Consider the following 23502-nt stretch of genomic DNA (forward strand, 5'->3'; position numbering starts at 1 on the left):
CGAGTTTGACTAATATTTCTCTTTTCACAGTGAATAATAGTAGAGAGATCGAAACACGGGAGAAAAGATATGAACTTTACCCTCTTGCCTCTATCAGTGTCTTTTCATAATCACTTTACCATTGCTACCAAGCAAGCCAGTAAGAAAACAACCATCTTTTGGCCACATTAAAAAAAGGTCCATGGAAAGCCACCAAAGAGTTTTACTGAATCAACAGAAAAGTTCAAACAGAATGAATGTATGTTGGATAAAACATGGAGTTCATCAAAAGAAGACAGCATCAAATCCCCCCCCGTCCATCGCTCTTAACATATGAACGACGTTCTGTTCTTTGCATATACTGCATGTATATCTATATCTATATCTATCTTCTTTATATACACTACTCTTCCCAGCTCTCATGGGAAGAGTTCGTCAAGGCGGCAGTCCATGATCCGTGACACGGATTCGAGCAAGGCCGCTTCGCTTGTTCCGGGGAGCGCTGCTTCTTGTGCTTCTCGGACAATCTGCTCGATCACGGATTCCTTCTTCAAGGTTTCCCTGCACATGATGCTACCGATGGCAAAAGGAGTCAGCCCCCTTTCCACGCCTTTCTTCAGAAGCATTGTGGAAATGCGAAGGTTGCGCGCGCACTCGAGGGGCAGCAGCCATCCGTACAACTTCAGAAGTTCAATATCTTCCTCCGCGTTCAGCGATTTTATGTATTCCATTGTGTCGGATGCGTAAGGCTGCTGCGCTTGTGGCCAATAGAGCCACTCAAATGTGCAATCTTCAAACTGCAACAAGTAAATAAAAAAAACACAATGAGAGAACATACAAAAATACGATCCCCTCCAGACCCTCAGGGAGCTTTCTGCACCAGGGATGCCTTTGTACTGCAAGGCGAAAGATTCAAGGTAAAGATGGGTTCCCCCTATGCAGTAAGTTCCATTACACATTAGCGGCAAAGGTAAATATTTCATTTTTACAAGGATAAAGTTGACCTAAAGACAATGGCGAATGTATAGACAGTTAATTAAGTTGTCTAATACTCTAATTCAATTTCCTGTAGGGAGATCATGTAATGACATGCGATCTAAGGTTACTTTGATGCACAAAACTAGAATTTTCTAGTTAATGTTAGTTTTACTAACATCAAAAGAAAAAAAATGTTATGGCCCAACGCCAGAATGTTACAATATAATATGATGCAGAGAGTTTACTCAAATATATTGATAGTTGAGTGGGTGACAAAAGCCTACAATTTATTAGAATATGACTAGATGAATGTACTTAGGTACACAGACCTCCATTCAGAAAACTAACTCCACGTCAATAAAACATTTCCATATTCAAACTGAAATAAGCCATCAGATGCAAGAGCATGATAAGCAATACAAAATCAAGCAATCAAAGGGGGAAAAGAACAAAATGCTTACATTCTCAGGCAGGCAGTAACCATGATCAATTGGTATGAGCACAATATGATCTTCATCATCTCTTTGAACCAGAATGTTGCCAGCATGCCTATCCGTATTTGCCAACCTGATGTCCAACACGGATATCTTGTGAACCTCATTCACAGGGAAATAACGGGGACCCATGTCCTCGCAACTTCCACAATTCTTCATGAACATCTGCAATGAACCAATTTTAATGTTCTTTGAGGCATATTCATATCCATGAGGATAATTGAACCCTTGGTGCAAGCACTTAACCATTACTGTGGGTGGTACACCAGCAAAACCAATGCCATCATTATTTGATGTGCGCGGTCCACTCCTTGGATGATCCAAAATATAAGCTGCAACTTCTCTCACAGCCCCTTCACCTACTCTTGTGCCCTTCTTTAAACCTTCCCCATTAATTGACATGGGTAGACCTTGAGGGTTGTTTACAGCCATGGGCTCCTCATCAATTGGCTTGAAAACAGAAATATAATCCTGACCAAAAGAATCTTGCATGAAGTAAGCACCCCCTGAGCCCTCTGAAGATCTTACAGGTTGATTACCTCTTTCTAATCCATCAAAAGTAGAGGATATTAGTCGCTTAAGAACAAGTGGAAGTTCAATAACGGAGTTAACAATTAGTGGTTCCAAAAGGAAATCGTTTTTCAGTGGTTTTACAGCGATAACCTCAAGTTTGCTAGATATCATTCCAAACTCATCATGTTCCCCACCTACCATGTGAGACTCCCTCTCATCCAATTCCATTGACACAATTGAAACTTCAAAATCTTTCTCCACGGATTTTACCCTTATTTTTGCTGATTTACGGACCACCAAGTGGACCACAGCATCATCATTTTTGTAAATATCATCTATAAGTCTCTGGTCTTCAAGCTCCTCTTCATTGCAAAATAACACCTGACCCTTCATATCAAGAAACCCTTTCCCTTTCTTTGCAATCTGTCGCTTTAAATAACCTATGTTTCTTTTTCTCCCAACGTGAAATTCAAACTGCTCCCCAGACATAGTCTGGACAGTAATAGCTTGCAGATCGGAGAGCCTAAGGACAAGATGTAAGACATGACCTTCAGAGAGCCCATAGTCCCGGACGTAAGAATCATTCCTAGCCAGTTCTTTGCCTTCAAAGACCAATTTTTGTTTTTTCACATAAAACCCTTTGTATGCCTGAATCCTAAGCTTAACAGATGCTATTGAATCCGACTCCAGAATTCGCAATGGAATCACAGACCCAGCAACAGTTAGGTATATCAAAATGGAGTCCCTTGTCCAGGGATCGTTCTGGCAAGCTCTAGGACCCCGGAATTTTAAAGGCTCTTCATAAACTGGACGGAAAGCAGTGATCGACATCTTGTAACTGGAAGTTCAAGTCATAACACCCTGCATATGAAATTATAGACTCGTAAAAATATCGTACTAACAATCAAGCTACGGTGCTACATTCTGAAAGCCATTTACCATAAGTGAGAAAAGAAATCCAGAAAAAAACAAATTATGAGAAAACACCAATAAGATCAAGTGTATGCTATGGACAAGAAACCCAAAATTATAGGCTTTGTACTCGAGCAAGGGCGCATTATCAACCCTGTATATGAAATTATAGGTTTCTGAAATGAGGATTAAAAAATGCAGTAACATAATTAAACAATGGCGGTGAATTATGGAAGCCAAGAGTGTCAAAAAGGCTCCACAAACACCCGGGAATTATGAGCGAAATCGAACCAGATCAAGCGTATGCCATGGATTAAAACCCTAAATTGAAGGGTTTTGCTTAAATGCGAAAGACCCAAATCAAAGAAATGAACGAAAACTGCTATAAAGATAGGAGTGAAGGGTTTCTATCTCAAAGCAACAAATAAGCGGAGTCCTTCAACAGAAAACTACACTAATGAACAAGCAAGCAACAGAAAGATTAGGGTTTTTCTCGATTCACCTATAAATTGCAACCGGAGATTAAATTTCACCAAAAAAAGAGAAAATCAAAACCAAACAAGTGAAAATCGAATGACTCTCGAATCAGGGTAAGACGATTAGTTCTTTTTGTGGGGATTTAAAGTGGGATTATGCAAGAAAGTTGGTCGGACAGAAGTAGGAAGAAAGAGATGAGAAATCTTACCATAGAGAGGAACGGAATCCTGAACGAGGAGAGATTAAGAACCAATGTGTCGATCAACGACCGACACGAAATCTACCCAAGATCCATCTCTCGCTCTCTCTCTCATTAGCCCCCGTGACTTTCCTCCCAAGTTTCAAAGTCGGTGTTTTGTCTGTATTCATATGATTTCTCACTTGCGTAGTTCACTGTTCTGTAATTGTAGCGAAATGTCTCCTGCTGTGAAAGGTCGGAAATGGCCTCTTCATTTTATTAGCAAGTAGAGGTGTCTCTCTCTTGCTGCCCCTTCATTTGCCCCTGCTACCATCACCCACCAGGCCACCACGGTCACCAATCAGTCAATCACCATCTTTGACATCTCCAACCACAAACCATAACCATTGCGACCGCCGATTAACAAAACGTAATGTGTTTACTTTGAAAACATGACAGAGAATATGCGTTTATAAATAAAATTCGAAGGTTCGCCCGCGCTCGCACAGACACACGAAAGACCACTTTCTTTTTCAACTAATTAATAAGGGCATTGTCTACTTTTAATATAAAATAATACAGATCATCACATTGTGTCAATGTGGTTGATGTTTTGGGCCTCTCCAATCCATCCTTCCAACTGACCGGTCCGCACATACTACTTTTTTCCTCTTCTTTTTCTTCTTGCTGTCGGTTGCCACTTGCTACCGCTTCCATTCATGTCTTTCCAATTTGATGTATGCATGCTAACTTAAAGATTAAAGCCTGTTCAATTTAAAAATTATTCTTTAATTCTTTTTTTAACTTCAACATGCCTTAACATTTTATGTTTCAAAAAATAGAACATTTATTTTTTAAAAAACATAAAAATTATTTTTTAATTCATAATATAAATTTTAAAAAAATAAAAATATTATTTTATAATAAAAAAATTTATCATTCAATAAAAAATTAAAGGTAAAAAATATAAAAATATGTTTTACTCAAGTTTGCCCCTTGTGGAATTGATGCCGTTGGCAATATAAAAGTAATTATGCACACAACCTGATAGATATGAGAACAAATAGCCCATGCCAACCTTATATTTTTTTTGTGTGTAATTATTTAATTTTTTTATTATTTTAATTATACCTTTAAATTTATATTTTTAAATTAATTTAACCCTGGTATGTTGTGATATCCCGAAAAAAAAATTTCACCAAAAAAAAGTCAAGTAAAGGGAATTTCCACCCAAAATGAGAAATGGAAGAAGATTCCAGGCATTTCCTCCCGAGTGATTGGCATTTTCACCCACACTCACATGACATTTGTTGATGTCCATATGTGACACTTGGCCCTCCAAAGTCTTCGGGATTCATGGCTATAAATACCCAGCCATTTGAAAGAAAATAAGACTTTCCATTTTTGGTAAAATATAATCTCACTCATTGCTTATTACCTACACTTGCTTTCATCCGTTACTAACTTAGATATCGGAGGGTCTTTGCAGGTGAAAAATTCTCGCAAGCCTTCTAATTGTAGTTTGTGACCACAATTTTTCTCGAAATGAGCAATCGTCCTCTTGAAAAGAAGAGTCATCTTCTTAGAGTGAGTAATCATTTTCCTAGGCCAAGTGTCTTTCACCTGGCAAGTCAATCGACCGAGTCAGTGCTTTATTCCCAATGTGTCAGCTAGCAAGGTCAATGTTTTCTTCTTTGCAAGTCAGGCAGTCGGGTTAGTGTTTTCTTCCTGCCAAGTCAGTGCTTTCTTCTCGACAAGTTAGCCAGTTGAGTCACTGTATTATTCCCGGCAAGTCAGCCAGCGGGGTCAGTGCTTTATTCTCGATGTGTCAGTCGAACCAATGCTTTCCATCTGGTGTTCCTTCCAATCGAGCCATTTTCTTCCTCCTAGAGTCATTGCTTTCCTTTCAGAGGTCGTCGTCCTAGAGCCACTTCCTTTCTCTCAGAGTATGTTCTCTCAAAGCCTATCTCTTCTTCTCAATGGGTTTATCCATTTAGAGCCAATCCTCTTCCCAAAAGGTTCGTTTATTCATAAGTAGGAGTGTTCAAAAAATCCGCTGGACCGCGGTTTCCGACCGAACCGAACCGGCCGATTTTTTGAATGTGTGGTTCGGTTCGGTTTGGAAATCTGCCAAACCGCGCTGTTTGCGGTTTGGCAGACCGCCTGTTCGGTTTTAAACCGAACCGCCCGAGTATATATAAAATATAATTAAAAAAATAAAAAATATAAATATAAATTGCTAAGGCTGAGTGTCAATAGTCGTCGGCCTCCTTCCTTCCTCTCATCTTTCCCTCCCCATTTCCCCCAAACCCTAACCCAAGTCCACCCACCCGCCGCAGTCTCTCTCCCCTTGGACCTTCGGATCGCCGGCAATTGGCGCCAACCTGCCAGCGAGTGGCGACCCCCATCGTTTCCGATAGCCTCGCAACAGTTCGACTCCGAGCATCCCATCTCTCTCCCAGTTGCCTCGCAGCAGTTCGACTCCGAGCATCCCATCTTCTTCTTTCCCCATCGTTTTCGATAGCTGATTCGCCGGTTGCTGGTATCACCTCTTGACACCGTTGTTGGCTTGCAGCAGTCCCGTCGCCTTCTTCCCCCTTTTCGATCGCCGATTTGCCGATTGAGGTAGACTCTCTCCACATTATATTGAATGTTTTAGATAGATTAAATGATTAGTATTCAGGTTGCTAGAGGATTGTTCATAAGTCTTGGGCTGGCAGAATAAGTTGGGTTGAACAGAATAGAAACCATCTTTGTCCAACACTTGTGTATATTACACAGCCAATTTCAACTTCTTAATTACATTTCTTGACTGTAATTATATTAATAGAGCTAGATTGAGGACCTGACCTGAAGGCGCAGGAAAAAACGTTAATTACCCGACTTGAATAGATGTTTTGCAGTATGAGGGAGTTCCATAATTAATTAGTAGCTTTAATCTATAGATTACAGAGTTCTTATCCTTAATTTGGTGTACAGTCTGCAATAATATGGTCATGTTGACACATGCCTATATTTGTATTATTATTATTATTATAGCCTATATTTTCATTAATAGAACTTATTTTCATCTGATTTATAATTTTTCAAATAATATATATATCATCAAAATAATGTGAAATGAGATTGTGTAGAATGTATATATTTAGCCAGATTTGTTTCAGATTAATTAATAGCATCCAAATAGATAATCTTATTCTAATATAAACTTTAATTTGGTTGAATTTTCTATTTATAGAACATCACTTTACATTAAAAAAAAAAATCACACTTATGATCAGAATGTTCCATAATTATAGAATGTCTCCATTCCATTATTCAATAACATCACTTTTTTTTCTATAGGTATTCTGTAAACTTATCATTTCCCTATATAAATAATCCTTGCAAATCCTTTATGAAGCTGCATGTTGCTGTGTTGAATGTCTAATGCCTTGTTTAAATTCAATTTCCAGCGTAACTAATTTTCTCTTAAGTTCTTGATTTTTGAATACATGCATACCCTAGTAAGAAGAAGTCTCTACTCTCATGAGATCAACATAGACTTATCTACTTATCTCAATTGTTCCTTTGTCTCTAATAGTTGAGTTTGAAGAGTTGCTTAGTCGATTAATGAATCCAAGTTGCTTAGTTGACTTGTACCTAGCTAGGGTTTAGATAATGTGAATTCCAAATAATTAATTTTCAAGAAAATATCTCAAATTTTTGATTGCTTCAATGGCAAATGGAATCAGCTAGTAATACCGATCCTGAATGTGTAAGAAACATCAATGAAAATCAAATGACTAATACGACGATTGAATCAAGTAGTGGCTCTAAACCTCCGTTGCCACCTAAGGATTCCAAGGACAAAGCTGTAAAAAGGAAACCTAGGCAACAATTTGAAATATGGGAACATTTTACTAAAAATGAGGATGATTATTCTGAGCCTAGAGCTGTGTGCAACTATTGTGGCAAAGATTATGCAAGTGATACTAGAAGAAATGGGACAAGTACTCTTTGGAACCATATAAATAATCAGTGTAAGAAGAATCCTTACAAATTAGAAGATAAGAAGCAAAAGATTTTACATTTTCTAAAGAAGAGTGACAGTGAGGATGGAAGTGGATCAGGTAGTAATCTTGTAGCTACAAGATTTAGTCAGGCAGCTTGTAGGATGGCATGTGCCAAAATGATTGTCATTGATGAATTGCCATTTCGGTTTGTGGAGCAGGAAGGGTTTAGATCATTTTGTAGTACTGCATGCCCTAAGTTTGATCCTCCTTCACGCATTACAATTGCTAGGGATATAATTAGTCTCTACAATGAAGAGAAGAAAAAATTGAAGTCATTCTTTGTTAAGAATTCACAAAGAGTCTCTCTTACCACTGATACATGGACTTTCATTCAAAATGTTAATTATATGGTGCTTACAGCTCATTTTATAGATTCTGAATGGAAAATGCAAAAAAGAATATTGAATTTTTGTCAAATTTCAAATCATAAAGGAGAGACAATTGGTAAAACAATTGAGACATGTTTGAAAGAATGGGGGATTGAGAAGGTTTTTACAATCACAGTTGACAATGCTGCTTCTAACAATAGGGCTATTGGGCACATGAGAAAAAGATTACAGATTTGGAAGAGTGCTGTTTGTGAAGGGAAATTTTTACACGTGAGGTGTTCGGCTCATATTTTGAATTTGATAGTGGGTGATGGCTTAAAGGAATTGGATTACTCTATTATGGCTATACGTAATGCAGTTAGGTATGTTAGAGCTTCTCCTTCAAGATTGGAAAGATTCAAAACTTATGTGAAGAATACATGTAAAGAAGAGAAGGCTCCTGTGTTTTTGGATGTGCCAACAAGGTGGAACTCCACCTATTTAATGTTGGATCATGCACTAAAATATGTTGATGCATTTAACTTGTTGGAAGAAGAAGATTTGCTTTATTCTCAATATTTTTGTGAAGAGGATAAAAATGGAAAAAAACATATTGGGCCACCAAATTCTACATATTGGGAGAATTGTGCAATATTTTGTAAGTTTTTGAAGACTTTTTATGATGCTACCCTCACGTTTAGTGCTTCCTTGAATGTTACTGCAAATAATTATTTCCATGAAATTTGTAATGTGCTTGGTAAACTAAACAAACGGAGTTTGTGTTACGAATCAATCTTGAAAGATATGGCTTCTAGCATGAAGAGAAAATTTGATAAGTATTGGGGCAACATTGAAAATCAAAATATGATTCTTTATGTGGCCGTTGTACTTGATCCTAGGTACAAAATGAAATATGTGGCATTTTGTTTGCACAAACTTTATTCTGAAGATGAAGTTCAAACCATTATGGATTCTATCAAGAGCACTCTAGGGAAGTTAGTGAATTTTTATGCATCAATTGAATCAGATGAACAAGGTGGGACAACTTCTAGACCTAGGTTTCCAGTTGTGGATCCTGATGAGGATGATACTGTTAACATGTTTAAATCCGGTTTTGAGAAAGAATGTTTTCAAGATAATGCTACTGAAATGAAAAATGAGCTTGAAAGGTACCTAGCTGAGCCAAATGAGGATATAAGAAACAAAACTTTTGATATATTGGCATGGTGGAAGGTATCTTCGACAAAGTTCCATGTCCTATCACTGATTGCTAGAGATGTTCTTGCCATCCAAGTGTCAACAGTAGCTTCTGAGTCAACTTTTAGCACTGGAGGTAGGGTGCTTGATTGCTTTCGAAGTTCGTTGAGTCCATTTATGGTAGAAGCGTTGATTTGTTGTCAGAATTGGTTGAGAGCTACATCTTTACCATTGGATATGAGCCCAGTATTAGAAGAGCATACTACTTATGAATCTGCTGAATCTGGTAATTTTTTATCTACTCATCAAACATGTTTATTATTTTATTTGTATTAACTATTAACTTTAACATTTTAATTTTCTAATTTTATTGTTCTCCTTAATATTGCAGATAAGTTCGTTATGACAAAAAATTTTCTTAGCCTTGATTAGTGATGAAGTTGAAGACTTTGGAGCAGGTATTGATATATGGTTTATTATTGTTGTTAGTGATCTAGATTTTATTGTTGATAATAAAACTCCTTGGAGGAATTGACTATAGGATTCTATCTTGATTTTCTTTGGAAGGGTTAGGGGTGTGTTTTTTAGGGTCTTTTTAATTATTCAGATAGTTGGAGAGGGAAAGTTTCAATTTTTATTTGTCATATTTTCAAGCTTCAAACCTTTCAAAAGTTTCCATTACCTCTTTGACATACTGTCAAAGAATATCATGATTTCTTTGAGTTTGAGACCCCATATGGTGTATAATTTGATATCCATAGTTTACATTTTCATGGATCTAACCCAATCCTCATGGTATTAGTACTAGGCTGGAGGCTGTTTGGTAAATATAAATGTGATTTTTGAGATAATAAAATGATCTTTTCTGGGTTCTCTTCCCATATCTTAGTAACTGCGTTTCAGGCATTGTATATGATATTGAATAAACTGAAGAAAATTTCTTTCAACATACAGCTTATGGTTTTTGAGGATTTAGAGGTTCCTACACATAAGACCAAGAATATTGTGAACTATGTGAAACAGTGGGAAAATGCAAAGAAATTCCTGCTGGTAAATGGTGGTCCAATAGATGAAAAGCTAAAGCTAGCTACACAAAATCTTCATTACGTTAACATATTGCCTTCAATTGTAAGTGGAAAATATTTCTTTCTAGCTTATTGATTTATTTTAGTTACAATTGGAAACTCCCAATTTCAGGTGTCGCTTAAGATTTTGTATCCTTACCCCTACTTGCTGCTTGCAATATTGGAAGAACGATATTGTTATACGAAATCTGATAACAGGAAAACTAATCATGAATTTTGCATCTCTTCCTTCGCCCTATAGCCTGGTATGAATATTGAATAGTGGTGTTTGTAAATTAGGAATTTGTTGCTGGTAAACAGGGATTAAATTAGCTGTTAAATTCTATTTTTAACTGCATTATAAGGTACTCATGTTGACCATATGGATTAAATTAAGTTAGATCAGTGTAAACAGGGAATACAGCAAAAACAGGGAAATTAGTACCAATTCGGTTCGAACCGAACCGAACCGAACCGGCCCGAATCGAACCAAACCGACCTGGACCGAGCCAAATGGATAAATCTGAACCCGCGGAAACCGAACCGAACCGCAAACTGCGGTTTGGTTTGGTTCGATTTTCCGCACCAAATCAAACCGATCGGTTTGATTTGGTGCAAAACCGACTTTGCGGTTTGGTGTTTTAAACCGGCCAAACCGAACCATGAACACCCTTATTCATAAGCATCTCACGCTTCCCAAAGCCAAACGAACACTATATTATTGTTCTCACGATCACAAATCTTAAATGTTGTATTTTGACAACACTATACTTTAACTTTTTTATGTGATAACTCAAATTTTTTATTATTTTAATTACACTCATGAACTTGCATTTTTGAGCCAATTTAACCCCCTATACTTTAATGTAAATAAAGTGTGACATATACTTTATCATTTTATTTTATATTTTTTTACACATAAAAAATACAAGAATTAAATTGACTCAAAAATACAGATCTAAAATTATAATCGAAATAACAAAAAATTTAAATTATCACATAAAAAACTATTAAAATATAATAACTAAATTAACTCAAAAATCAAGTTCAATACTGTAATCGAAATAATAAAAAAATTGAATAACCAAGCACCCAAAAAAGAAAAACATAAGTACAAGAACAAACATACGAATTTGGCCGAACGTTAAAGGATTGTATTTGCATAAAAAAAATTATCTTTATTCTATAAAGTATAAATTATTTTCACAATTGGAGTGGAGTGGGGAGTAAGTCGCCTAAGCATATATATTGATGACCAACCCGGATTTCACCACGTGATTATTGCACGTGACACATGAGGGACACGGACACCACGTAGGCAACTCTGCTTCAAGCTGTGAGTCGATTATTATTGTCCATCTTAGCGAATCTAGAGCTCCGAGAGCTGTTGTTTTCAGGTGTTCCTTAGTCCCAGAATATGGAGAATCTGGATGGCTTCTTTGCTTTCTCTCTGTTTTGAGTAGTGTCTACATTTTGGAATCTTCAACTTCAGAGCTCACCACAAAGCTGGGAAATGCTAGGGTTATGTCTCTGCCAGAAAGGAAGAACGAATATGAATTGATTATGCAATTCTCACTCCGAGAATTCACGGATCGGTGATTGAATTTGAATATATACGAACTCACTTGAGATATGGAAGAGTCATGTTCTTGATCAGAGACGGATTCTTGGCAACGAATTCTCTCCACTCTTCCTCGTCAATCCTTCCATCGCCGTTCGCGTCGGCATCTCTGAATGTCTGTCAAAAGCAGAGGATTCAGGATCCATGATCCAATCGAGAAGCAAGAAATTGAAGGAGAGACAAACAAGGTAGAGTAGCATCACCTTATCCACGATCGTTTCAACAACATCATCGGAGAGAACTAGATCAGACTCGTTCAAGAGTGCCAACACCATCTCCTTCAACTATCAGGTAACAGAAAAAAATATATATATTTGTTAGAATCACAGACGACACAACATTCGCAACCAAATTCTTGAGATTATCTTAAATTCAAATTTAAACAATCCAAATCTAAGCATGATAGAAAGTAGTTTACTTACAGATTAAGTAGTGAGTATTATTGAATTTCAGTAACATTTGGTATATATTGGCTTTGTGGTTGAAAGCGAGGTAGTTTTATCTTTTCATAACTCATTATTTCCATAGTGAATGTTTGTTTTTCTTCTCTCCGTGTAAGCAAGCACATTATTGAAACATATTAAATCTGTGTATTTAATTTTGATCTTAAGTGGGTGTGATAAAGTTTACTTGTGCATTTGATTTATTCCCTAACACAAGCAATTTTCAAAGAGACATCATAAATCAGGAAATGGGCACATTTGAAAGCTTATATACTTGCCTCATCTTGCTCAATATATCCAGTGTGTCGCAGATCATACAATCGAAATGCAACTGCAAAAGAGTTTCTACAACTTAGAAGTGAAATCAAGGGAGCAATTGAATTAACTTGCTATGAATCTAATTCCATAGCATACGATTATACACCACACTAAATTCATTCTTACATGCAATCTTGTCTGCTACGGGTGCATTTGGGTGAAAAATGCCAAGCGAACGAACGAATTCTCCAAACTCGATCACCCCATTGTGTTTAACATCAAAAAGATCAAATATCTGCATAGGGTTACCAATGCAGAATGAGAAAAGCATATTGCAATGCTGTCAATTTCTTCTAGTCAAAATATTGAGACAAGAGAGAGTAAAAGAATACCTCGTTCTCATTGAAAGAAAATAAACTGCTTGCAGCATTTAAATACATAAGAAGCTCTGCTCTGCACTAACCTTATTCTAACTGCTAGTTACTAACAAACATATAACCAATTAACCAACTAACTGTACAATACAACAAAGCACAACATAACAGAGAAACAAAACAGAAAATACAATCAACACCTGTTACTCCCCTCAAGATGGACCATGAATATCAAGAATGGCCATCTTGGCTAATAAAGGAAACAACCGAGTAGCTGGGAGAGCCTTAGTAAAGACATCAGCTAGTTGATGTTGACTGCGAATAGGGAGGACTTTAAGGATGCCTTCAGTAATTTTGTCCCAAACAAAATGACAATCAAGCTTGATGTGCTTTGTACACTCATGAAAAACCAGATTAGTAGCAATGTGTACAGCCGCTTGATTATCACAAAAAAGTAGAGTAGGAGCAGGAGAGGAGACCCGAAAATCCAGCAAAAGCTGAGTGATCCACATAAGTTCACTAGCAATAGAGGCAACGGCCTGATACTCAGCTTCAGCTGAAGATCTGGAGACAGTGGTCTGCTTCTTTGCCCTTCAGGACACCAAGGATTCACCCAGAAAGATACAAAAACCTGTAACAGATTTCCTTGAGTCTAGACATGAGCCCCAATCAGCATCAGAAAAGGCACATTGCTGAATAGAAGAGGATGCTGAAAAAAATAACCCTTGGACCTGAGGATGCCTTCAAATATTGAAGAAGATGATGAGTTGCATCTAGGTGAGGTTGTCTAGGCTGAGAAACAAATTGGCTGAGCTTGTGCACAACAAAGGTCATATCAGGCCGAGATGGTCAAGTACAATAGACGGCCAGTAAGTCTTCTATATACAGTAGGATCCTCAAAGTAAATCTCCCTCAAAAGAACATAGCTTGGAGTTAGGAACCATGGGTAAAGAAGTGGGTTTGCAACCTAAAAATCCAGTATCCTCAAGGAGCTGTAAAGTATAGTGCCATTGGGAGAAAAATATACCTTTAGTAGATTGAGCTATCTCCAAGCCAAGAGAGTACCTTAACCGACCAAGGTCTTTAAGCTTAAACTGGCTGTGAAGAAAGACCTTGATAGAGTCTATGACTGTAATGTTAGGGCTAGTGATAATGATGTCATCAACAGAAACAAGGAGTGCCAGTACCCTTAGTGAATAAAGAGTAATCAGGCCAAGACTGATAAAAACCATGATGAACAAGCACAATAGAAAATTTAGAAAACCACTACCAGGAGGTTTGTTTCAAGCCATAAATGGACTTGTGTAACTTGCATACTAACCTCTCCCCCTGAGAAGAAACCTTATTGTTAAACTGATAACCAGGTGGAAGATCCATGTGCACCTCCTCAAAGATATCACCATTAAGAAAAGCGTTACTAACATCAAGTTGAGCTAGAGACCATTTGTTAATAGCAACAAGAGCAAGTAAGATTTTGACAATAACCAACTTGGCAATTGGAGAAAAAGTATCAAGTAAGATTGTTGAGTATACCCTTTTGCCACTAAACCGGATTTATGCCTCTCTATGGTGCCATCAGATTTGTAATTGATTTTATAAACCCATCTACAACCGATAGAGTGCTTGTCATGTGGAAGAGGGACAACAGACCAAGTCTGATTTTGCTGCATAGCCTCCAATTCAGCAACCATGGCATCCCTCCAATAAGCATATGGGGCAGCTTGATGCTAGTGTTGGGGTTCAAACGTTGGAAGACACTGTAATAAGAAAAGATCGATGAGAAGAAGACAAATGGGTGTAAGAAAGATATTAATGCAAGGGATACAGTGTCTGAGGAAGAGGTGTTGATCTGCTATCCAAGAGGTTACAGTGAAAGTCTCTTAAGTTAAGAAGGCGGCTTTGTGGTTCTAGCAGACCTGCAGACAGGAAGAGAAGAGGAAATAGGAGGGTGAGGATCAGAAAGAATAGCATGATCCTCATCTGAACCTGGAGAAACAACAGAAGTAAGTGGAGGTATGATGGTATAGGGTTAGAAGCTGACTTAGGCAAAACAAGGGTAGGAAAAGGATCTTTCACCTCATCAGAAGGTGTGACAGAATTGAAAGGAAACATGTGTTCATGAAAAACATCTCGAGAGACAAAAATTGCTTTAGTGGCTATGTCATACAGCTTGTATTCTTTAATACCTGGAGGATAACCAATAAACACACAAGCTGTAGCTCTAGGGTGGAATTTAATCCTATGAGATGGCAAGGTAGATGCAAAGCATAGGCTGCCAAATACTTTAAAAGAATCATAATCCACAGGGGTATGATATAGCATTTGATAAGGGGAATTATTTTGCAAAATAGATGCTAGTGTTCTATTTATCAGAAATGTGGCAGTAAGAACACAATCTCCCTAGAATTTGATAGGCACCTGAGACTGAAAATACAAGGCTCTAGCCACATTAAGCGTGCACTAATGCTTATGTTCTACAACTGAGTTTTGTTCAGGCCTCTCAAACACATGAAAATTGATGGACAACACCTTTCGAGGCAAAGAAATCAGTAAGCAGCAACTTAGGGGCATTGTCAGACCTAAACCCTTTAATTACTGTATGGAATTCAGTCTCAACAAGGGAGAAAAACTTGGGAATAATAGTCCTAGCATCAGACTTATGTTTCTTGAGAAAAACCCAGGCAAATCGTGTACAATCATCCACCAAAGTCAAGAAATATCGATGCCCAGCATAAATAGGAATATGGTATGGACCCCAAGTGTCACAATGTATAAGATCAAATGCATACTTAGACAAGTGATTATGAGAAATAAAAGACAAACGTCTCTATTTGGCTAGGGACAAATTGAATAGGGAATATCATTCTTCTTGTAGGCATGAGTAAAGTTCAACAAATCCTTCAATTGTACCAGCTTTTTAAGAGAAGGATGGCCTAACTTGCTGTGTCAAGTATGGTTCCTTATCACATTAGCTACAGAAACATAAGGAGTACAGGCCTTATCTACATTTTGGCTGCCAAGCTCCAGTGAAAGTCCATCCAAAACATAAAGTCCTTCAAGTAGATTACCCCTGCCAATCATCCTCATGTGGTGGACATCCTGAATAACGCATTTATTATTAAAAAAAATTGAGAGATAAAATGTTCTTCCCAGTCAATGCACTCACAGATATCAAGTTGAATTTGAAATGAGGCATGTAAAGGACATTCTCAAGAACTAGATGAGCGTTAATCCTCACAGTCCCAATGAAATTAACAGAGATATGACTATGATTAGGTAGTGTAACAAAAGAGTTTTGAACTGGCCTCATGTACTGAAAAGAAGACCAATTGCAACATATATGATTGGTGGCCCCCGAGTCTATTATCCAATACCTAGGGTAACTAAGCCCTGGATTAACTGAAATAGAGAAGCAAGTACCTGATGCCTGATCAAGGAAAGCATGAACATCTATGTTGGACTTAGCATCAGAAAGATGTGAGCTGAGCATCCCCATCAATTGTTGATACTGAACAGGGGTTAAGGTCTGCATAAAACTCCCAAAATTCTCATGATTCTTAGATTGATTAGGGACACATTCAGAGACTTAACTAATAATAGCAGAGTTGGCCTGACCAAGTTGGTTAGTCCTTTGTTTAGGTTTGTATCCCAGAGAATATCCATGCAACTTGTAGCATTTTTCAATGGTATGTCCATTGTACCCATAGTGTGTACAAAAAGGACGTTCCTTCTTTTGATTTCTACCATATCCAAGTTTATTCCCATCATGTTTCACATAAAATACTACAAATTCATTCTCACCAGCAGAGGTAATTATATTTCTTTGATTCTCTTCTTGAGATATAAGAGCAAGTACCTTGTTGATAGGGGGAATAGGGTCCATGAGTAGCAACTGATCTCTAACTTGCACGAAAGTGTCATTTAGCCCCATCAGAAATGACATAACATACTCAGTTTGATAGTGATCTGCAAGAACTTTAGGGCCTCCGCAAGAACACTTCCCACATGAGCACATAGGCCTATACTTGTTAAGTTCCTCCTAGATTATCTTATGCTTGGTGAAATAGGAACTAACAGAAAGCTCACCTTGGGATAGGTTCATTAGATCACGTTGCAATTGGAAGATCCGAGGCCCATTCCTCTGCTGGTATCGCTCCTTGAGATCTGTCCAAATCTCGTGTGCAAACTCTGAGTAGATCACACTGGCCAATATTTCCTTAGACACCGAATTGAGTATCCAGGAAATGACGATATGATTGTTGCGGATCCATGCACTGAACAGTGGATCTCCAATTGTCAGCCTTCCAATTGATCCATCAATAAACCCTAATTTATTTTTCACGGACAGCGCTATTAACATTGCGGGACTCCACAAGGCACAGTTATCCCCGGTTAAAGATTGAGAGACAAGAACAAGGCCAAGACTATTAGAATGATGAAGGAAATACAGGCTTGAGCCACGTCGATGGCGGAATTGCTCATCAATGAGGAGGACGAATCTGGAATTGTTGTCACCATAGAACAAGTATGGACGAACAGCAAGACAAGAAAGAAAGGAAAATGAAATTGCAGACTTCGAACAAGGAAGAATGCAAAATCCGTGGGTCACCGGAGAATGACCAGAAATGACAGCACAGATCATGAAGACAGAAGCAATTTATCACTCTGATACCATATTGAGACAGGAGAGAGTAAAAGAATACCTTGTTCTCATTGAAAGAAAATAAACTGCTTGCAGCGTTTAAATACATAAGAAGCTCTGCTCTGCTATAACCTTATTCTAACTGCTAGCTACTAACAAACATATAACCAATTAACAAACTAACTGTACAATACAACAAAGCACAACATAACAGAGAAACAAAACAGAAAATACAATCAACACCTGTTACAAAATACTGCATTATGTTTGATGTTTCTCTTCTTTTGGTAGGTAAAAGGTTAAATTAGTGTCAAGGAACCTTCATATGCAAATTAAGCCTCGCCCATCCCTAATGTGTCCATGAGATCGTGCCTAGTTTCTTGGGGCCTAACTAATTTTGACAGTCCATTAATTGTTCATTGATTAGTGGTTAATTTTATAAAAATTTTGTTATAATTATATCCTTCTTTTGATGTTAAAAATAGTTTAAATTAGATATTAATATATATTTTATGGTTATATGCAAGTTTAAATTGAAAAATGAATGAAATGAAATTTTAAAGTAAAATTTAATAATAATAATAATAATAATATATAAAATTATATATAATACATATACATCATTATATGCATTCATGTAATATATATAATATAATATAATATATATATATATGTGCCATGTGTAATACATATATATAATATATAATTTATTAATAATATTAAATTATTTTTATTTTTTTTAGGCATGAAGAATTAAAGCCCATGAAGACTTAAAGTCCATGAAGAATTCAAGTCCATGAAGAAATCAAACCTATGGAGAAATCAAGCCCATGAAGAATTCAAGTCCATGAAGAAATCAAGCACATGAAAAATTAAAGTCCATGAAGAATTTAAGCCCATGAAGAATTAAGGCCCAATTTGAGCAACCCATGGAAGATATTATTTGGAGAAGGCCCAAGGATTATTTTTAATCCTAATGAAGATTAAAAATCAATTTATAGAAATCTATTTTTATTTTTTATGTGAGAGCTTTATTAGGTGTGTTTTTTAGCTAAAATCCACTTAACTATTAGGTGGATATTATAGCTAAAATCCATTTAACTTTATGAATGCTTTATTAGGTATGTATTTTAGCTAAAATCCATTTAATATTAGGTGTGTATTATAGCTAAAATCCATTTAACTTTAAGTGTGTGAGTGCCCATTAGATATAATTATGTCTAATTGAATAATTGAAATTGTGTGGTTTGTATTGCATCTTGTGGCCTATAAATAGATCACTTGATTGCATTTGTAAGTGTGATTATTATTCTTGAATCAAAGTTTAGTTGTTTCCTTATAATTCTCTCTTTGAGAATTGTTCTTGTTCTTTCCCCTTTTCTTTAGTATTCTCTCTTGTGATCTTACTTTCTTCCTTTCTTCTTTTAAATTCTTATGTCATTTATTATTACTTTATTATTCACCGCCTAAATGGCCGGTTAATTGTTCACCGCCTAAATGGACGGTTAGTTTCTTGCCTTTAAATTCTTGCAATTTTAATTCTTGTATTTTAATTATCTACCGCCTAAATGGCCGGTTAGTTTCTTCTATTTTAATTCCTGTCATTTAAATTTTGTTATTTAAATTATGTCATTTAAATTGTTGTCAATTAATTTAATAGAGATGAGTAGCTAAATCTAATCTTGGGTTAAGGCAAGGACAGTGTCTAACGCCAATGATTCCCAAAGAAAGCTACGCTTTAAATGAGTAACATTGGTTTAAACTTCAATATGAGTGTGTTTTGATTATTGAAAAAACACTAGGTTTGGATTGAAGCGTAAGCCTAACTTAGAGCTTTCATGTCACGCATGAGAGTTACTAGAACTGGAAACGCTATCATACCCAAACCCGGATGATTAATTTAGTTGTTTTGTGTATTAATTGTAATTGAATTTATGGTAGTTTCTTAAATTAGAATCCCGCATATCATGTATGGGGATTGCTTAAACTAGAGCTATCATTATCTTTAATTGCATTTAATAACAAATCCTCATATCTGAAATTAAATTAATGTTGCTAATCTTTTATGCTAATATTTGGGAATCAACGGGTTGGCACTGAAATTGTCTTAACTCAAGTACTTTCCAATTTCATATTCTCACGTTTAGTATTTATTTCAACTTCTGTCTTGCTTTATTTTCTAGTATTTGTTATCTAAAAAAATCATAAAAAATCATGTTATCAATCCATCTAAATGCGTGTGCGTGTGTGTGACATTATTTTTTTCTTTTGCCATAAATAAATCTCTCAGTGGACGACCTGGACTTATCCAGAAAGTATAAATTTAAATTTGAACTACAACTGCACTCGTACACTGACGAGTATAAACCTCTCGCCTAAATAAATAAATAAAATATAAAATTTTTATTGTGTTTTGTTTTGTGTTTTAATTGCAGGGTGAGAGTGCAGTCATTCATGTTGCACACAAGGGTCGTTCAGATGTTAGGTGTTTAAGAGATGGCAACTTTGACAATTTTGCAAATGGCACCACAATAATCACATATAAACATATCTTCCTAACAGCCAGTGAATATTGCATCAGGTAAGACACTAGATTTCAGAGTTAACGCATTAATAATATAAATTATGAATTAAGAGCAGCTGAATTAAAGATCCAGAAAACACACCCGATCTGCAAAAAGATTCCTTTTATTTCTGTTCCTGAATAATGCAAGCTGGAGCTCTTCCTGATCAAAAGATTGAAAGATCACTGAGTGCCATTCAACACATGATTTACTTAACTTTAAACAGCTGGAACTATATAAATATTAGCTTCACTTCTGTTGAATTATAAGTTCCCTTATACACACCTTGCTAATCAACCCATCATCGATAATAGAACTGCTTAATTTTTTGAATAGTTCATACAAGGCCTCGACTTCACTCACGGTGACTGCAAAGATTAAAAATGCATCGCAATATCATATACCCAACATTGAGAACATATTGAGTTTTTATTATCCATCTACATGAATTCTAGCTCTCTAATTATTTTTCATCTAATACCTTAATTATATTTTGTAAGGTTGTTATAAGATCTTATAATTTGTGCCATGCTAAGTGTCTTCCATCAAGTTTTTCTTAATTTTTCTCAATCATTATTGTTTTTACTAAATACTTATTCCATTTTAGTGACTCTTCTTGTAGAAGCCCGATAATTTGCGAATAATTATTTGGGTCTAGTAGTCAAGAAGCACCAATGCCTAACCTTAAAATCAAGCAAACAATATGTGAACGAAGATGATGAGTTACAAAGCAAACAAACGATTACCCTCAATCTCATAAGCTCAACAGACACACAAACTCAAAATCTCATTGAAATTTATCACTTAGCGTCACGTTGCAACCTGTGAATCAGATGTATGCCTCTGTTTATTTATTTAAAAAAAAAAACAGGTCAGAAATCTTAAATTTCACATCCTCTTGGATTGGGTATAGGAATATGTCTCTACCATACTTTGAATTGAATGATCTAAATCGAATTGAAGGCAGCGAATTGAAGCAAGTGAAGTGCATGCATGTGGGATATATACTCACAAAGCGTTTCAGCAGCAAGAACATTAGGCTCCTCGTAGCCTGGAGGTCGTCTGGTTTTCTTCGAGCAAAAGCAGCCCATCAAAGCAGGACAGTTTAATTTGTTGACAATCAATCAATAAGTTCTTGCCAATTAGCCTACCATGGAATTAATGACAATAAGAACGAATTATCTTTCAGCAACAATTGATACAATGTCTGCAAATTAATCACTAAGCAAAGACGGAAAATCTCAGATTTTCCGGGAAAAACGCGATCCAGAAAGATAAAGAGACATAGAAATCCACAAAGTTTTGGAGTGGGTATCGAAAACCCATCCCTTTTTCCATTTGGTATTAATCAAAATCTAACGAACACTTTAATCCCTATTTCTTCAAAAAGATAATCTTTCAGAATCCAAAAAACAAAAAGGGAAACCAACTAGTCTGCGTGTTCTAGATTCTTCGGACTACAATATTTCTGGATTCTTGGAACAGCATGCATTTATCTTAATGATTAATCCAAACGTCCGGGAAAACCTCTTAACTCACCTGTTTTCCCCCACATTTTCCCACCAGCCAAACGGAGATTCCACGCAAATCAGCTCGAAAGAAGTAATTCTAACTGCAACCCATAAATGCTTAGAGAATGTGAGCAAAAACCCAGAACATGAAAGTGGCAGAAGCAAAATAGAAACCTACTTTCAAGATCTGCAAGATCAATAATAAAAAATCCCTCGGAATACGTGAGCGGAAGATGGAGTTGACAGATTCTTCTGTTATCTTCCCTATACACTGTTGAAATAATATTGTATCTTTAGTTAAGCGCCATTCTTTTCTGCCGTTGGAGTTGCCTTACAGCACGCGCACGGCTCTCTCTCAGAGCTCTTTGTCTGGTAGTTACTCCGCTGAAATCATTATTTATATCTATATTATCATATAAATAAATATCATCTCGGGGTTTGACATCCAACAAGGCGATCGCTGAATTCATTATTTATATCTATATTATCATATGAATAAATATCATCTTGGGATATGATATTCAAGAAGTTTAAGCCGATTATAGTAAGAGAGGTCCAAACTTACTTATAGAAAATTTGATAAGAAATGATTGAAGTAAGTTTTTCTTATTTTTTTTGAAAAAAATGAATTTGGTTCTTTTGCTCAAAACAATAATCAAGTCCAAACCATTTTGATCTAAGCCTATTATTCTCATTATATTTGTCTAACCTATTAATCCATCACTTATTTCTATTATCCCATTACTTAGTTTATTTGATCTAACTTATTTGAAGTTGCTGGAGACTTGGCTGTCGCCATTCAAATCTAAGTTTGTTTTTCCTCTTTTTCCTTCACTCTCATCTCATCTCTTCTGAATACTTAAGGAACTTATCCTAATTTTGCGAAAAATTATCTAGTTCTTCGATAGTTATTGACATATATTGTGTTTATAGGGGTAATTTTTTGAACGGGCAAGAAAATTGAGAGAATGAGTGAGAGAGATAGATGGAGAGGAGAAATCAAGTGATTGTTGGTATTTATTATCATGTTGGGGTTATTTTCTTTCAAATTTGGATATATTTGAGTTTGATCTAATGTTGGTTTTGGGTTTTCCTTATGTCCGATTATTGGTTTTATCTTAGTGAGTTTTAGATCGATTGATTAGACTCTTGAAGTCCCATTTTCATCTCTTCCATTAATAACAATTCATTAGAGCACAACAGGGTGTTCTTTTACTTTATTTTTCGATTATCATTTTGATTTTAACTCACTATTTTGTATTATTTTTTAGATCTAATTTTGTAATTAGTGAATACTATGAGATTTTTTCACTACACATCATAATATTTTTTTTGTCATAACGTCATATCAATTTAATATTTTTTAAAAATATTCTCAGCTCAATTGATGAAAAGTGCTTTCCACTTTCAAGTTTCAATTGACACATGGGTAAGGCTAATTATTATTTTGATAGGGTAGTGATAAAAATTTAATAAATATAATTATTTAAAATAAGGTGTATTATTTTTAATTTTAAAATTTATTAAATTATTTCAAATTTAATTATCACCCTTAACACAATTAATAACATTACGCTTGATATATATGTATATGGTCGTCCTTCACGTGTGAGCATGAACTTAGTCTTTAGATTTAATGTGTTGGTTGCGGTAAACAAATTCCACCAAATGGACACCAACAAATGAACAGTAACAAAAGGCTTGATTTGGCAAACTAGGACTGAAAATGGGTTAGAAAATTTGAGAGATGACGGCAACAAAATGGAAAGTACGTAAAACAATGACAATAACTCGGATTTCACATTATGGCTGATTTGCGGAGCTATCGAGATAAATGATTTCACCTCTTGGTCCCAACAATAACCCTGATTAATTATGGTTAAGATTGGATTTTTCGGATTTTGAATATTTTTTTATTTTTTATATAAATTTTT

General features: G+C 36.0%; 2 protein-coding genes across 9 annotated transcripts; both read right to left on the minus strand.

The window, feature by feature from the left end:
• Positions 1 to 167: 167 nt before the first annotated feature.
• On the minus strand, positions 168 to 3730 carry LOC127798275 (phosphatidylinositol 4-kinase gamma 4-like). Its single transcript, XM_052331733.1, has 3 exons — positions 3562 to 3730; positions 1419 to 2825; positions 168 to 776 (listed from the first exon to the last, which is right to left on the minus strand). Exons 2-3 carry the CDS (start codon positions 2793 to 2795, stop codon positions 399 to 401), a joined length of 1755 nt encoding a protein of 584 aa, XP_052187693.1. The 5' UTR covers positions 2796 to 2825; positions 3562 to 3730; the 3' UTR covers positions 168 to 398.
• A 7577-nt stretch (positions 3731 to 11307) lies between these two features.
• LOC127797323 (calcineurin B-like protein 7) lies at positions 11308 to 21884 on the minus strand. 8 transcript variants are annotated; one of them, XM_052330129.1, is made up of 11 exons: positions 21747 to 21884; positions 21597 to 21669; positions 21070 to 21204; positions 20343 to 20425; positions 20160 to 20219; positions 15849 to 15950; positions 12664 to 12772; positions 12498 to 12550; positions 11980 to 12060; positions 11781 to 11893; positions 11308 to 11685 (listed from the first exon to the last, which is right to left on the minus strand). In XM_052330129.1, the coding sequence occupies exons 3-11, from the start codon at positions 21146 to 21148 to the stop codon at positions 11622 to 11624; spliced, it is 744 nt and encodes a 247-aa protein (XP_052186089.1). In that variant the 5' UTR covers positions 21149 to 21204; positions 21597 to 21669; positions 21747 to 21884; the 3' UTR covers positions 11308 to 11621. The 8 variants fall into 8 exon arrangements, 7 of the variants coding, with proteins under 7 accessions (XP_052186089.1, XP_052186090.1, XP_052186091.1 ...); XM_052330130.1 differs by lacking the exon at positions 15849 to 15950 and having other exon boundaries at positions 21747 to 21879; XM_052330131.1 differs by lacking the exon at positions 20343 to 20425 and having other exon boundaries at positions 21747 to 21877.
• Between the last annotated feature and the right edge of the window lie 1618 nt (positions 21885 to 23502).

The sequence above is a fragment of the Diospyros lotus genome, chromosome 3, assembly GCF_014633365.1.
Source record: "Diospyros lotus cultivar Yz01 chromosome 3, ASM1463336v1, whole genome shotgun sequence".
NCBI lineage: Eukaryota > Viridiplantae > Streptophyta > Magnoliopsida > Ericales > Ebenaceae > Diospyros > Diospyros lotus.